At 43.8% G+C, this 17,303-nt stretch overlaps 1 protein-coding gene across 1 annotated transcript; it reads left to right on the top strand.

The window, feature by feature from the left end:
* Positions 1–3,051: 3,051 nt before the first annotated feature.
* Positions 3,052–13,294, top strand: LOC134503041 (elongation factor 1-alpha, somatic form-like). The gene is made up of 7 exons (XM_063311646.1): positions 3,052–3,195; positions 3,560–3,739; positions 6,611–6,907; positions 7,303–7,453; positions 8,951–9,207; positions 10,498–10,732; positions 13,036–13,294. Exons 1-7 carry the CDS (start codon positions 3,052–3,054, stop codon positions 13,155–13,157), a joined length of 1,386 nt encoding a protein of 461 aa, XP_063167716.1. The 3' UTR covers positions 13,158–13,294.
* Positions 13,295–17,303: the final 4,009 nt, after the last annotated feature.

The raw sequence follows: 17,303 nt of genomic DNA, 5'->3' as shown, positions 1-17,303 counted from the left end.
ACCACTAGACCAAACTGGCTCTGCACACTTTGCAAAGTTAGTCTCTCTCCAAAATTCAGGGACCAAGTTTTTATCAGTTCCATGCCAAACATGGGGTGCCTGAGTTTCTAGGTGACATGAATAGTTTTAGTCTTTATTTCATGGGAGAGAATATCACAGAGGGATAGAAGGCTCCTGGGCTTCTTTCGCTTTAACATTCTTCACCCAATTCCTTCCTGACAATCTCATTCTTCCACTGGGCAGCTGCAAAGTTGGTTAGATGATGGGAAAGGTTTTAGGTTCAGCCCCACCCTTAGAGAGGGTCTTAAAAACCACAGCGGGGAGGTATGCTGGACTATTTGGTCACCAAGACTGGTGTGTGGAGAAAGGTAAGGCAGAGAGCAGGCCAGCTTTGAGAAAGGTTCACTTGGGGTGTAATCCTTATTAAAAAGGTGTTTCATTGACTATATTCTTTGGGCTTACAATTTTGCTTTGGTCTATGCGTGATGTGTGACACCAGATATGGTGGTTTTTAAAGCTTGATTCATGGCTTAGCTTAAAGTGTGAGTCAACCAGGTAGCTGCACCTAGCAATGTTGTCTGATCTCAAGAAAAGCTAAGCCAGATTATGTTGTCTTTAAAACTCAGGCAGCCCAGTGGCGTGGAGCGGGAAAGGATCTAGTCCCTGAATCTGCAAAGGTATTGGGTGTTTCTTTCTCAAAGTGGCTTTTTTGCCCCCCCACCCCCCAATAATATGAACCACAAGTACTTTGGGCAAAGTGAAAGACATTTTATTAAGGGGGGGTCAAGTCTTTCTTTAGGGCACAGAAACAAATGATGTATATATTTGATATGTGATGCATCAGAAAGCAGCAAATCAAACCATGAAAGACATTGATTAGATTTGACAAAAGACAGACACCCTTAAAATATGTTGCATCTCTTCCTTTCCCACCCAAGCTTGTTTCTTTAACACTTGCAACACTCAAGGACTTCGGAATACACCCCTACTGTTTAGTGTCTGAATAGGATAGTTTTTGCAGATCAAAGGAAACTGTTTTGGCTAACAGGAAAAAATGTGGTTTCCTAAACTTCAAAAGGAGGCATGGATCCCACGCTAAAAATGCTAATATCACCTTTATTAAAAAGCTAAGAATGAAGCCTAACATTCCAGGTAACGGACCTGGTTAGGACTTGAGGGAGAGGCTACTAGGAAGTGCTAGGTGTGTAGCTAGACTGGGAGGTCAGACAAATGTTTTGGGAGGAGGTGATGGTGAACCACTCATGTTGGTGCAAGAAAATGACATACCTGGAGTTCAGGCCCACTTTAGGGTCTGCACCATTTTAACACTTGAACCCTGTGGATTGTGGCCTTTTTGTTGGTTACAAAATTGTCACTCGATACAGTTTGTATTTTGTTGGCTATTTGGTTCGTTGTGTACTCCCGGTTCTTGAGTTTTGTAAGCCAGAGTCTATGGCTTTAATGTGTTGTATGAACTTGTAAACAGTGGGTTAATATTACTGAAGCCTTAGAAGTTTCTTCCAGAGTAAATTCAGATAAATCTCCAGGCTTGAGCATGTGGACCAAAGTGGCCTTGACTGAGAACTGCCAGATCTGGGCTGCAAAAATCCAGAAGAGGGTTTAGATCAATGTTTCTCAATCTCAGCGACTTTAAGATGTGTGGATCTCAACTCCCAGAAATCCCCAGCCAGCATGGGGATTTCTGGGAGTTGAAGTCCACACATCTTAAAGTTGCTAAGGTTGAGAAACCCTGGTTTAGATGGTGCAAATAGATGCAAAAAAAAAAGCCTTTGCTGCCTCCTAGTGGTCGTCTGGATTTTGTAGCCCAGTTATAGTCTGGCTTCATCTTCATTCAACAATCGAAAATTGTGCTCAGATCTAGACTTTTCTTCTTTATATATGTAAAAAGGAGCCAAACTGGCTTCTTATCTTCCACTGTTACCAGTCTGGAGGACGTTCTCCATCTTGGCACCCAATGCACTCCAAAAGCTTCTTTATTTTGGTGTGCTATAAAAGCCTTCCAGAACTGAGATTATGTGCCTGGATTCACACTTGATTCGTATTCTCCATGGCTGTTATTAGCTCAGCATGCTATGCCACAAACCAAAGTTCACAAAATACAGTGGCTAAGCCAAAAGCTACAAACCACATTTTATGTTTGATATGTAAATTAAGTTGTGGTGTATTGGTTTTGGTTTAGCCTGTTGTGTTACAGATACTGTGGTTTATCTGTTATGGTTTAGCCCAGTGTTTCTCAACCACAGCATCTTTAAGATGTGTGGACTTCAACTCCCAGAATGCTGGCTGGGGGAATTCTGGGAGTTGAAGTCTACACATCTTAAAGTTGCTGAGGTTGAGAAACACTGGTTTAGCTTTTGGTGCACATGCAACCAAAAGCATTTGCTTCTGAGTAGATCTATGTGCCACATGCCCTCATTCAGCAGAAGGGGAAGCATTTATAATCTGGAGTCTCTGGGTAGTTTCCCTCCCCCTTAACCTTGAACTTTGTTTTGTTTGCTGGAGTCTGGACTGGGGCTGCAGTCCAGTGGGAGGGACTGAATTTTTTCTCCTTGCCTTTGCTTTGCAGTCTCTATGGACCCCCACTGTCAGCCTTCCCAGGTAGACCAGGCAGGAAACATGACCAGATGAGCTAATTCTACTTTATTGTAAAGTTACATTAACAGAATCTTGCAAGTCTGAAAGTACAAATCTCCCGCTCTCTCTTTTTATAGCCTGAGAAGTTAGGGAGGGTCCCTTCTGGGTCTCTTTCTCCCCCCCGTTATGCACCTGTGGGCTATGTGCTCTCTTATCTGACCGTTTCCTACGCAGCATCTCTTCAACCAGTCTCTCAAGATCTTTCTCACATACCAAGAAAACTCAGCTCCAGAACTACCCTATGTTGCTGAAGGCATCTCAAGTGGAGTTACTCTAAGATGGAGGTATTCCAGTTTGTTCTCTTTTCCCTTCTTTCTTTCAGGTGTATAATAGGCTTCCTGCCCTCACTTTCTACCTGATCCCCCTCCCCCAGTTCCCCAAAATCTGGTTCTCATCATGGGCAAAGAGAAGACTCACATCAACATTGTGGTGATCGGCCATGTGGACTCTGGAAAATCCACCACCACGGGACACCTGATCTACAAATGCGGAGGCATCGATAAGCGGACCATTGAGAAATTTGAGAAGGAGGCAGCAGAGGTGAGACAATGAGAGGCAATGCCTCTAAGCAAGTGTGAAGTTGTGCTTCCCCATCATGCCTTTAGCAGAGTCATTTAGGGGGCTGGTGGTTGGGAAGCCAAAAGGTTAACCCAGTGTTTCTCAGCCTCAGCGACTTTAAGATGTGTGGACTTCAACTCCCAGAATTCCCCAGCCAGCAAGGCTGGCTGGGGAATTCTGGGAGTTGAAGTCCACACATCTTAAAGTCGCTGAGGCTGAGAAACACAGCATTAAAGTTTAAAGCCCTCATTCACAAAGAAGCCAACAGTAAAATTAATCAGTTTTCCTCTTCCCCAAACATTAAAATGGCTACCAAATGATGGGGGTATGGACATGTTTTTCACAGATGGGGAAAGGATCCTTCAAATATGCCTGGGTGCTGGACAAGCTAAAAGCAGAACGGGAGCGGGGAATCACCATCGACATATCCCTGTGGAAGTTTGAGACGGCCAAGTATTATATCACCATCATTGATGCTCCAGGCCACCGGGATTTCATCAAGAACATGATCACTGGGACTTCCCAGGTATGAGACCCTCCTGAATGCCAATGTGGAGTTCTGCATTTCCAAGAGAGAGTTGCTGGCTTCATCCAGCATGCTCAGCCCCAGTTCCATTTTGTTGCTGTTCAGTCGCTAAGTCGTGTCTGACCCTTCGTGACCCCATGGACCACAGCACTTCCTGTCCTCCACTGTCTCCTGGAGTTTACTCAGGTTCATGTTCATTGCATTGGTGATGCTATCTAACCACCTCATCCTTTGCCGTCCCCTTCTCCTTTTGCCTTCAGTCTTCCCCAGCATCAGGGTCTTTTCCAGTGAGTCCTCCCTTCCCATTAGGTAGCCAAAGTATTTGAGCTTCAGCTTCAGTATCTGTCCTTCCAATGAGCAGTCAGGGTTGATTTCCTGTAGGATGGACTGATTTGACCTCCTTGCAGTCCACCAGATTCTCAAGAGTCTTCTCCAGCACCACAGTTCGAAAGCATCAATTCTTCGGCGCTCAGCCTTCCTTATGGTCCAACTCTCACAGCCACACATCACTACTGGGGAAACCACAGCTTTGATTATACAGGCTTTTGTCGTCAAGGTGATGTCTCTGCTTTTTAATATGCTGTCTAGGTTTGCCATAATTTTCCTCCCAAGGAACAGGCGCCTTTTAATTTCATGGCTGCATGGTTTACTGAAAAACTCACGATGGGCTAGATTAATTAAACCCTGATTTAGAAAACTTTACCAGGCCAAGAGTGTAAAGGGAAGCGGGAAAGGCTGTGAGGAACAGGAAGAATATAACTTTATCATAAAAGTAGCATTGGCCCACATGGCTTAGGTTTCTTCATCTGGTCTATCTTGAAGGGCTGACCAAGAGTCTGAAGTTTGGTGGGTAGGGCGTAACCAGGACAAAATGTAAGAATTGAAATCAAATTCAGAAAGCGTGGCTTGGACCACCTAAATGGATTGGAGGTAAAACTGAATTACATAAATGGAAATGAAATAAACCTAATGAAATTTACATTGTCTGAGGAGGTAGCAGCACTTGGCTGACCTTGGCTGGGCCTGGAAACTAAGGATGTATCTGGGTAATATTTGGATAGGAGGCACAGACTACAGCAGAACTCTCAGCCAAGGAAAGAAGAGGGCAACGTCAACCATTTCCTTACTGTTGCCAAGAAAATGCAGATTGTGTCTGTGGCCTCACTGGGAGCTGAACACAATCCAAGAGCATCTTGATCTTTGCTGTCCGGCATTATTCTTCATCTATTGTTAACTTCCATTGTTTGGGACATAAAGGTCACAGTTGGGCAGTAATTTTGGGGGGGGACTTTAGGGGCAAGACACGATGCTTCTGGGGTGTCGGTCTACAGTTATTCTGTGGCCCCGAGTTGTGCACCTCTGCTCTCCTCCCCAAATTTTGGGTATTGTAGTTTAATGATAAAGCAGGAGCCTTCGTTGTCCCAGTTGCATTGCTTAAAAGTATACTATCAAATTTATTATTCAAGGAGGTATGGTTTATGTATGCCCTGGTTAGCCTTTCTTAGATTTCTAGCAATATTCTAATCCATTTCCCGTCCCCCCCTTGAATGGGTATTTATAGTCCACCTTTCGTTAGGGTGTCTTTCTTCCTGAGAGCCTAAGACAGTGTTTTTCAAAATTGGCAAGGTTAAGATGTGTGGACTTCAGCTCCCAGAATTCCCCAGCCAGGCTGGGGAATTCTGGGAGCTGAAGTCCACACATCTTAAAGTGGCTAAGACTGAGAAACACTGGCCTAAAGGGAGGTGGACTGCATATACCATTCTGATAGATTCTAGATATCTCTTCCTACAACATCACTAACTGCCAGGACCTACATACTGTAGTTATTGAAAGTAATGAACTGTATATACTGTAAATGCTCAGGGATAAGCTGAGAATTTTAAGTGCCAAAATACACCAAAAAATCAGCTTCGGCTTACCCACAAATGGGTTTATCTGCGAGTATATACAGTAATACTTTTTCAGAGTACCTGTATTTCTTGTATATACTTGTGAATAAGCCCATCTGTGGATAAACCTTTGAATTTTTAACCATAATACCATGGAAAGTGCAGGTTGGCTTATCCACAGGTGGCACATTTTTCATGGATTAAAAATTCGAGGGTCTGCTTATCTGCAAGTATATATGGTAGTAATTTAAAGTACAACGTTCTGTGATTTCAGTTCCAGGTAGATGACTTGAACCTGATCGACTTTTTTTTGTTTTTAGTTTAGATTTTTTTTTTAATTCGTTCAATCATGTCCGATTCTGGGAGACCGCCTGGACAAGTCCCTGCAGTTTTCTTGGCAAGGTTTTTTCAGAAGTGGGTTGCCATTGCCTCCTTTCTAGGGATGAGAGGGAGTGACTGGCCCAAGGTCACCCAGCTGGCTTTGTGCCTAAGGCAGGACTAGAACTCATGGCCTCCTGGTTTACTAGCCTATAAAATGTTTATGCAGGCTGACAAAGAAGAACCTTGGAAAAATAGGTAACTTCCCTTTCTTTCTTTTCTTTTCTTTAATTTTTTTATTTTTGGTGCCTTCAAGTCAGTTTTTGACTCCTGGCGACTGCCTGGACAAGTCCCTGCAGTTTTCTTGGCAAGTTTTTTTCGGAAGTGGTTTGCCCTTGCCTGCTTCCTAGGGCTGAGAGAAAGTGACTGGTTCAAGGTCACTCAGCTGGCTTTGTGCCCAAGGCGGGACTAGAACTCATGGTCTCCTGGTTTCTAGCCTGATGCCTTTAATCACTACACCAAACTGGCTCTCAATTTAGAGTTAAACTAAATTAGAATAAGGTCTGGCTATGTATATCTGATGATTCCCAATAAGGATGAAACTGGTCATGTACTTCCCCCTGGTGGTCAGGGTAAATATTCCTGTTTTTGTGTTTCTCTCCAGGCTGACTGCGCTGTTCTGATTGTGGCCGCAGGTGTGGGTGAATTTGAAGCAGGCATCTCCAAGAATGGGCAAACGCGAGAACACGCCCTCTTGGCCTACACCCTAGGGGTGAAGCAACTAATCATTGGAGTAAACAAGATGGATTCCACAGAGCCTCCTTACAGCAGTGTACGCTATCAGGAAATCATCAAGGAGGTCAGCGCCTACATCAAGAAGATTGGCTACAATCCGGCCACTGTTGCCTTTGTGCCCATCTCTGGCTGGCATGGAGACAACATGTTGGAGCCCAGCAAAAGTGTAAGTAGTTTATGAACTTCTTTTTCCTCTCATTTCCTAGTTGTGTTAAAGCAGTGTTTTTCAAACTAGTCAACTTGAAGATGGGTGGACTTCAACTTCCAGAATTCCCCAGCCAGCCATGCTGGCTGGGGAATTCTAGGAGTTGAAGTCAACATGTCTTAAAGTTGACCAGTTTGAAAAATACTGTGTTATAGCAACATATTTAACCAAATCAGCTGTTAACTAATGTATTGTAGGAGCAAGCAAGGTAGTTAGCTCACCCGCTGGCATCTTGCCTTGGAAGCGTCTGGTTTACATTTGGCAACGAAATTGTGTAGTGGTATGGTTTCAGACTTCCCTGGGGAATTGCATGGGTATTCAAAACTCTGCAGCACGTTCTCTGTTTCTCTTTGCAGATGCCTTGGTTCAAGGGCTGGAGCATCACCAGGAAAGAGGGCAGTGCTTCTGGGACCACCTTGCTGGAGGCTCTGGATTCCATCATCCCTCCTTCCCGCCCTGTTAGAAAACCCCTCCGTCTGCCTCTGCAGGATGTTTATAAGATTGGTGGTATGTACACGGCTAGGAAGAAGGAAAATGTGTTGTCCCTTACGCTGAGCGGGAATGGAAAAAGACCGAGGTCTCCATGTGGTCTTCATTTGCCCACTGCTGGCATTCAGTGCATACTAGTAGCACATTGGGAGAGGAAGGGCAAGAATCATGCTGCTTTGGTGAGGAGATTATGTCCTGGGAACAGAGGTGCGCAGGCTGAGATTCCAGTTCATTGCGTTGCACCCAACAGATTTGAGGGACAGGTCCCCATAGACTCCAGAAAAAAATGTCCAAATATACAGCTACCTTATCTGGGCTGCACAAACCTAGATGACCACTAGATGGCAGCAAGGAATTAGTTTTATATATCACCAGCCATTTATGGGTTGTTTGAAGTTTTGCAGTCTAGATAGGAGGGCTGTATCAAATTTTCTTTTGAAAAAATTGAGTTCTAAAGATCTTTTTCCCCTTCTGCATTCGGAATTCTGGGAGCTGTAGTCTCTGCCCAGCTGGGAGTCACCAAGTTGAGAAAACATGTTGCAAATTTGACTTGTCTATTATTTGTATGCCCACTACTGACTTCTGAGTAGGAAAGAGCCCTACGCAGAGGGCCCAAGTGAAGGTAATTATCTGACTTGATCCATCAGCTGATGATATTCAGGATGCTAGAAAATAGGGAAAATCAAGAAGAATCCAGGACAAATACCTGAGATTCTGGCCATTGCTGAAGGGAAGGTTATCAGTTGTTACTGTTGTATTTGTAAGATATTTAAAGTTCATCTAAAATTAAAGAAATTCACAGCTACTATGCTGGACTTTCTGACTTGGTGGTCATCAACTGTTCTTGACCATGTTCATGCTCTTCAGATGATTGGGATTACAGCTCCAAAGTATCTGAGAGGCACCGTATACACAAAAAGTATTTTAACTGATAATGTGTACCACTTCCCGTATTTTAAAATGTGGAAAGCTAGCCTACATTGCCCTAGAAGTATTCTGCTAAGTAGGGTTCCAGGCTTACACCCTGTTGCCTAAAACTTACCCAAACCTGTTGCTGTCCAGATTTTATTTATTCCACAATGTATATGGTCACCCAACTCAGTCAGCTGCAAATCTGGGTGGCTTACAACCAATAACAAAAACAATATAATTAAAAATAATGAACAATTAATAGGCAATCAGAACCCAAATTCCTATTGCACCCCTCTAGATGGGAACTCCAATCAACTTGGCCCCAATGTCCAAGGAACGGATCAGGTTTTTAAACCTTTTTCAAAGCCAGCAGGTCAGGGCCAACCATATGTCAGGAATATGTGTGTATCAGATGTGTGGCCATTAATTCCCAGAATATTTCAACCAGCATGGCCTTGGTGAGAATTCTGGGAGTTGAAGTTCACACACCTGGATGACACCCTGGCTGGAAAAGACTGTCTTGCAACTTCTTTTAACAGTATCTATGGTGCTTCTAAACATGTGCCATCAATGGATGACCAGCCTTCTGTCTTTGTTCCTCAGGCATTGGCACAGTCCCAGTGGGCAGGGTGGAAACTGGTGTCCTGAAGCCTGGCATGGTAGTCACCTTTGCCCCCAACAACATCACCACAGAGGTCAAATCTGTGGAAATGCATCATGAGGCCCTGGAGGCAGCTTTGCCAGGAGACAATGTAGGCTTCAACGTGAAGAATGTGTCTGTGAAGGACATCCGCCGTGGGAATGTGGCTGGGGATAGCAAGAATGATCCCCCCGTAGAGGCAGGCAGTTTCACTGCCCAGGTGAGGGAGGGATGGTACTTCAGGCGCTGAGCTGCTGCTTGTGAATTTCCTGGAGTTCCTGTAAATCCACACTGAAGGGGGAATAAGAGTTACAGCATAGCATGGCTGAGCTGTTGTGGGTCCCTCCAAAATGGACAATAGTTTTGAGACCTAAACTAAGATCCTGGGTATACAGCTGCTTGGAGATGATTCATGATGAACTTGTGATTGAATTTGTACATAGCCCAAAGCTGCAAATGGATTGGCTGGGCCAACTGTAGAGCAAGCATTGTGATTTATAAATTCTGGTTTACAACAATCCATGCTTAGAGGAGGGCTGGGCCACTTTTTCTGGGCCAAGGGGTGCAACTCAGCCTCTGTTGCTTGCAGGAGGCATTTTGGTAACATGGTCCTGAGATCCGAGGTAAAATAGAAAAAGACCCCCGTTGAATCGGGCTCATCTCGTGCTGATTTCATAAACTTGCCCATAGAGTTTTCTTGGGAATAGTACAGAAGTTGTTTGCCACTGCCTTCATTTCCTTTTACTTAAAGGTGGAGTATAACCACCCAGAGTTCCCCGATGGGAGGGGATACATTTAATAAATAAATAAAATAAATTGAATGAAGGAATATTCTTGATGATCTCCCATCTAAGTTCTGACCTTGCTTAGCTTCCAAGATCAGAAAAGGTCAACCTGGTGCTGTCTGCCTGGTGGAAGGAGGGCTGTGTATTTCCAGCCTCATCACTTTGGAGGGCTTCAGGGGTAGGAAAAGGAACATTTTAGATGGCAGGAATCTTGGAGCCTTCTGCAGTGAAAGTACTGTGCCATCAAAATTTGGTAATTTTACATTTCTGTTACGCAACATTTGGGGGTGCTGCAAATGGGGTGCTGTGGAGTTTCATGTGGGTGGTGGACTTTGTTTGCTTAGAGTCAGAAGCAAAGCTTGAGTTTGCACACTGCACTAAGCCAGTTCTTTAATCGTGATTGCATAAATTATAACCAGACGCATTCTTCCAATGTGCCAACTCATGAACCTTGGCTTACCACACAGTGGCTGAGCTCACCCACTGCATTAATTTGCATTAGCCAAACCAAGTTATGCTTTAGAACCCTGCGGAAACCAGATCTAGCTGCTCTTGCTCTTGAGTTCACAAACCAGAGCTGCAAGTTCTGTGCGGCTTACTAATTAGAGATGCTTTGGCCTCTACCGGCTTCCTTGTCCTCTGTCGCTCCTGGACGTATGCATTTTCATCCTAATAGCAGCTTCCTTGAAAATGCTTGAATCGGTCTTCTTGCCCTTGGCATGCAGGTGATCATCTTGAACCATCCTGGACAGATCTCAGCTGGCTATGCTCCAGTGTTGGATTGCCACACCGCCCATATTTCCTGCAAATTTGCAGAACTCAAGGAGAAGATTGACCGTCGCTCTGGGAAGAAGTTGGAGGATGATCCTAAAGCCTTGAAATCAGGGGATGCTGCTATTGTCCAAATGATCCCTGGCAAACCCATGTGTGTGGAGAGCTTCTCTGAATACCCACCTCTTGGTAAGTGGGAGTTTTAGACAAGTGGTTGGCATCCCGGGATTCTGATTCCTTTTGGTACAACAGTCTTAAAGCAATAGGTTTTGTACATGTGGGAGCACCAACTAACCTTGATGCATAGTGACTACGCTGGCAGAACTTTTAATCAATAAAGTAATGATTTTATGAGTCATGGGTAAGAACATGGAGCTAAGTTGTTCAGAAGTATCAAAGCACCGTCTCTCCTCATTTTGGCCATTCAACTTCCTGAATGGCAGTATGAAACGTCCCATGGAAGCTGGGAACTGTTGTGGTTGGGAGGGTTAGACATTTGCCTTAGAAAACGGGGTGGAAAAACGAGGTTCTGTCGGAGTTAGGCCTAGGCTGTGGAGGGTAAGGAAGTTGACCTTGGTGGAGATAGGCAGACTCTGTTACCTAGGCCATCTTTACTGTCTACATGGGCCCAGAAGCTACATTTTGCAGCATTTCTGCCCTTCCATAAAACAGTGGCCTGCACATGAGAACAACAGTTTAAAAGCATGCTGGCCAGAAATACTTGGTTAAATCCCAGGCATTTTCTAATAAGCTGTACTTTGTCCAAGCTGACCCTTGAAGCTTGAGAAGTTGAATAGAAGTGGAAAGTTGCCCTGTTGCATCTCTCAGCCATACATTGATTTTTATGAGGGCTACTGATTACTATGAGACAAATAACCATGAAATGCAATAGCAAGACTTTGTTTCAGTGTCTTCAAAACCAGCAATTGCTTTTTCACAAATACTTTATAAGACTGAGGCTTTAATTTGGTTGGGGTGATATATTGTCCTACTGCCTTGTTAGGTGGTAGCACCTATAGCTAACCTTGGCTGATCTCAGGAAGTTAAAGCATTGGACTTTGTTAGTACTTGGATGGGAGACCTTCAGGGAATCTCAGGGATGGAGGATGGACTGAGAATTCCAAGAACATCCTGGAAGAAGGCCATGGTGAAGAGTTTCTACATCCTACAAAGAAAACTATGTGGACCTGTCTGTGAATTTACTAGGAGTTGAACTCAACTCAAAGATATTTGTTTATGTTATGCTAAGGTATCCTGTGGTTTGTTTTTGGTTTAGTGTGTTGTGTGAACCCAGACAGCTATTGTTTGACAAGCCATAGCTCAGTACAACGGATATACTTAGCTCCAAACTTACACTGGTCATGCCTTCTTTCCAAAGAATCTGAGTGTTAAAATGTTGGTTGTGTTCAACCTCACTGTACCTTTGCTACCTTCATAAGCACATTTATGAAAGCTGGATTCATTGGGTTAGGTTAAATATGTCAACACAGCCATTGTATCTCTACACTGGGGAAAAATGTATTCTTTTATATCCCCACCATTTTTCTAGGAGCTCAAGGTAATGAACAAGAAGGGGGAGGTCCCTAATTTTACCCCCACCACAACTTTCAGCTTAACCCTTCTCAACAGACCTAAAATCCCCTAATGAAGTTTGTCGTCAATGGGAACTTGACCTTGCATCTCCCTAACCTGAAAAGCATTGCATTTGGGCCAGGACCTTCTTGCTATGAATTATATTCCACTTCCCATCCATCTAAAGATGGTGGAAAAAGAGGAGATTCCAGAAAATTTCAATGTTAGTGTTTAAAAGATGGATGTTGATCTCTATGACATCATTTCCTGCCTTTTCAGTTCTGTATTTGATAGTTGCAATTTTACTCTCTTTTTTTAATGTAGGGAGAGAAAAATAACACTTGGCATGGTGGTCTGGTTCTGCACAGTCATATCCTTAAGTCTGTGCAACAAGGCAACCAATTATACAGGACATGTCTATGTAATAGATAAGAAAAGAAAGTTAATCTTGCAGCATTTTTACCTTGCATTCCTTCTCAATGAACTTCAGGACCTTAGATATTTTACCATGAAAAACTAATAACCTATGACACACAACTGGCTTAGGCACATCCATCTACACAGAAGAACACTTGGGTTGAGATTATTCTAGGAATCTCGTTATGCAACTCAGTTCACATAGCGTGCTAAATCACATTGCTTGGTGTGCAAATCCACTGGGGGGGAGTGGGTTCAGTTGCACTAATCCAGAACCCCTCCCTTCCCCTCACCTCATCCCAATTTAAACCCTACACCAGTTTAGCCCCTCCATGCATCTGCTAAAGTGAGCTGCAGGTCACAAAAGCTTTTGCCTTTTAACAAAAAGTGTTAGTCGTAAAAGGTGCTCCTTCTGATTTTAAGCCAGAATCTAGTAAATTGGTGATGTTTGGACTGCCCTAAATCTCTGCCATAACAGATACAGTATCTTTTTCCTCTGGCAGGTCGTTTTGCTGTCCGTGACATGAGGCAGACTGTGGCTGTGGGTGTAATCAAATCTGTTGAGAAGAAGGCTGGTGGGCCAGCCAAAATCACCAAGTCAGCTCTGAAGGCAAGCAAGAAGTGATGCTTCTGGTGAAGGATCAGCCATTGGCCTCCTTTTTTCCCTCATCTGAGTTTCTTCACTTGGGACTAAGCACCAGAAAGAGACTTGGAAGAAAGCTAACAGCATCCGGTACTCCTTGGAGTTGGTGGGCTAAAAGCTGTAAATTAAAAAGACGAAAATAAAAATGGGGTCTTGTTCACTGTAGCAGCAATTTTTATCACATCCATAACTTGCAATGCTTATCCTAAAATACACCACATGGATTGGAATGATGGAAGGCTAATGGTTTTCAGTGTGGTGCTCAAGAGCATTGAACACCACCCCCTCCATTTTATTTTTTAGGTTCTTTTTATTAAAAGTAAATGAAGTGGAAGTGAGCATGCTAGAAAACCAACCATCCATCTTAAGCATCATCTCTGTGGCCGATAACACTTTTCTGCCGCTCCTAGGTGTCTTGGACAACAAATGGAAATGAAGCTATTAGGGATTAGATTAGGCCAGTATTTCTCAACCTCAGCAATTTTAAGATGTGTGGACTTCAACTCCCAGAATTCCCTGGCCAAGGACATGCTGGCTTGGAAATTCTGGGAGTTGAAGTCCACAAATCTTAAAGCTGCTGAAGTTGAGAATCAAGCGGCTAGGGCTGCCAGATCCTAACTGCAAGAATTCAGATGGCCACTAGCAAGCAGCAAAGAGCTGTCTTTAAAAAAAAATGTCTTGGCTGCCATTTCAAGGTCTAAATTTTTTCAGCAGAGGTCAGGTAGCCCAATTCAGTATGAAACGTCTGCAAGGGCTTGTTGATTGGGTTGGTACAAAGCTGCGATCCCTTCAAGGAAGGCATCGAGGTGCACATCTAAAAAAATACAAGCAGTTCACATAGCTGCGATTCTGCATTTCCAAAGTTGAGAATAAGTTCCCTGGAATGCTTCCATTGGAATATTCCAGTTGAATACCTCCAAATCCTTTTATTTACAGACATAGAGAAGCAAAGATTCATTCATTCATTCATTCATTCATTTGATCTGTACAGCCTCCCATCTCAACAAGTGACTCCAACAGGGTTGGAGGACAGCTCCTTTAAGATTAAGCTCCATCCTGCTCGTTTCCTGAGTTCACATATTCTGCTACCTCGTAATGTGTTTTGCTTCAGCAAAGGATTGTTACCTTGTTGTGCTGGAGCTTGAGCACCTCAGTGATGCCATGAGCTAAACCGTGAAGGGCCACCCAAGACGGGAAGGTCATGACAGAGAGGTCAGACTAAATGCGATCCCTGGGGAAGGTAATGGCAAACCACCTCAGTATTCTTGCCGTGAAAACTAAATGGATCAGTACAACCAGAGATATGTCAGTATATCATCGGAAGATGAGACCCCCAGGTCGGAAGATGGTCAAAATGCTACTGGGGAGGAACGGAGGATGAGTTCAACTAGCCCCAGACGTGATGACGCAGCTAGCTCAAAGCCGAAAGGACGGTTAGCGGCCGACGGTGCTGGTGGTGAACGGTGAATCCGATGTTCTAAGGATCAACACACCATTGGAACCTGGAATGTAAGATCTATGAGCCAGGGCAAATTGGATGTGGTTATTGGTGAGATGTCAAGATTAAAGATAGACATTTTGGGCGTCAGTGAACTGAAGTGGACTGGAATGGGCCACTTCACATCAAATGACCACCAGATCTACTACTGTGGACAAGAGGACCACAGAAGAAATGGAGTAGCCTTCATAATTAATAGTAAAGTGGCTAAAGCAGTGCTTGGATACAATCCAAAAAACGATAGAATGATCTCAATTCGAATTCAGGGCAAGCCATCTAACATCACAGTGATCCAAATATACGCCCCAACCACAGATGCTGAAGAAGCTGAAGTAGAGCAGTTCTATGAGGATCTGCAGCACCTACTGGACAACACGCCTAAAAAAGATGTTATTTTCATCACGGGAGACTGGAATGCTAAGGTGGGCAGTCAAATGACACCTGGAATTACAGGTAAGCATGGCCTGGGAGAACAAAACGAAGCAGGACATAGGCTGATAGAATTTTTGCCAAGGCAACTCACTCTGCATAACAAACACTCTCTTCCAACAACCTAAGAGACGGCTTTATACATGGACTTCACCAGATGGACAACACCGAAATCAGATTGACTACATCCTTTGCAGCCAAAGGTGGCGGACATCTGTACAGTCAGTAAAAACAAGGCCTGGAGCTGACTGTAGTTCTGATCACGAACTTCTTCTTGCACAATTTAGGATCAGACTAAAGAGATTAGGGAAGACCCACAGATCAGCTAGATATGAGCTCAGTAATATTCCTAAGGAATATGCAGTGGAGGTGAAGAATAGATTTAAGGGACTGGACTTAGTAGATAGGGTCCCGGAAGAACTCTGGACAGAAGTTCACAACATTGTCCAGGAGGCGGCAACAAAATACATCCCAAAGAAAGAGAAAACCAAGAAGGCAAAATGGCTGTCTGCTGAGACACTAGAAGTAGCCCAAGAAAGAAGGAAAGCAAAAGGCAACAGTGATAGGGGGAGATATGCCCAATTAAATGCAAAATTCCAGAGGTTAGCCAGAAGAGATAAGGAATTATTTTTAAACAAGCAATGCATGGAAGTGGAAGAAGACAATAGAATAGGAAGGACAAGAGACCTCTTCCAGAAAATTAGAAACATTGGAGGTAAATTCCAGGCAAAAATGGGCATGATCAAAAACAAAGATGGCAAGGACCTAACAGAAGAAGAAGAGATCAAGAAAAGGTGGCAAGAATATACAGAAGATCTGTATAGGAAGGATAACAATATCGGGGATAGCTTTGATGGTGTGGTCAGGGAGCTAGAGCCAGACATCCTGAAGAGTGAGGTTGAATGGGCCTTAAGAAGCATTGCTAAATAACAAGGCAGCAGGAGACGACGGCATCCCAGCTGAACTGTTCAAAATCTTGCAAGATGATGCTGTCAAGGTAATGCATGCTATATGCCAGCAAATTTGGAAAACACAAGAATGGCCATCAGACTGGAAAAAATAAATTTATATCCCCATACCAAAAAAGGGAAACACTAAAGAATGTTCAAACTATCGAACAGTGGCACTCATTTCACATGCCAGTAAGATAATGCTCAAGATCCTGCAAGGTAGGCTTCAGCAATTCATGGAGTGAGAATTGCCAGATGTACAAGCTGGGTTTAGAAAAGGCAGAGGAACTAGGAACCAAATTGCCAATATCCGCTGGATAATGGAAAAAGCCAGGGAGTTTCAGAAAAACATCTATTTCTGTTTGATTGACTATTCTAAAGCCTTTGACTCTGTGAACCATAACAAACTGTGGCAAGTTCTTAGTGGTATGGGGATACCAAGTCATCTTGTCTGCCTCCTGAAGAATCTGTATAACGACCAAGTAGCAACAGTAAGAACAGACCACGGAACAACAGACTGGTTTAAGATTGGGAAAGGAGTACGGCAGGGCTGTATACTCTCACCCTACCTATTCAACTTGTATGCAGAACACATCATGCAACATGCTGGGCTTGAGGAATCCAAGGCTGGAGTTAAAATCGCTGGAAGAAACATTAACAATCTCAGATATGCAGATGATACCACTTTGATGGCTGAAAGCGAAGAGGAACTGAGGAGCCTTATGATGAAGGTGAAAGAAGAAAGTGCAAAAGCTGTCTGGCAGCTGAACCTCAAAAAAACCAAGATTATGGCAACCAGCTTGATTGATAACTGGCAAATAGAGGGAGAAAACATAGAGGCAGTGAAAGGCTTTGTATTTCTAGGTGCAAAGTGTAAGGGTTGCCTATTCTAAAACACCATCAGACTCATGAGCAGGTTCACAAAGATATCTGATTTATTAAAGAATAGTATGCAGGATCACAAAGAAAGCTGAGAATGAAAAAAGTGCGCCAAAAGCGCAAACTAAAAACCCTCGGTACGAATGAGATCCCTCCCCCCGTAGAATCTTCCCAGGCTCACAATCCCAGGTGCTCCTAACGGCTTCTGATGGTCCGTGGGAAAAGTCCTTGAGCAGAGCACAGAACCCAAACACATTCCATTGAAATGAACATAGATACAGAGCTTGGCACAAGGTTTCACAGCAGCTCCCTCCCAAACAGAAACGCATGTCAGCACCATGGCATGTGAAATGTTACGATGTACAGTGCACA

Source organism: Candoia aspera, chromosome 10 (assembly GCF_035149785.1).
Source record: "Candoia aspera isolate rCanAsp1 chromosome 10, rCanAsp1.hap2, whole genome shotgun sequence".
Taxonomy (NCBI): domain Eukaryota; kingdom Metazoa; phylum Chordata; class Lepidosauria; order Squamata; family Boidae; genus Candoia; species Candoia aspera.
This window is presented reverse-complemented; position numbering and strand designations above follow the sequence as displayed.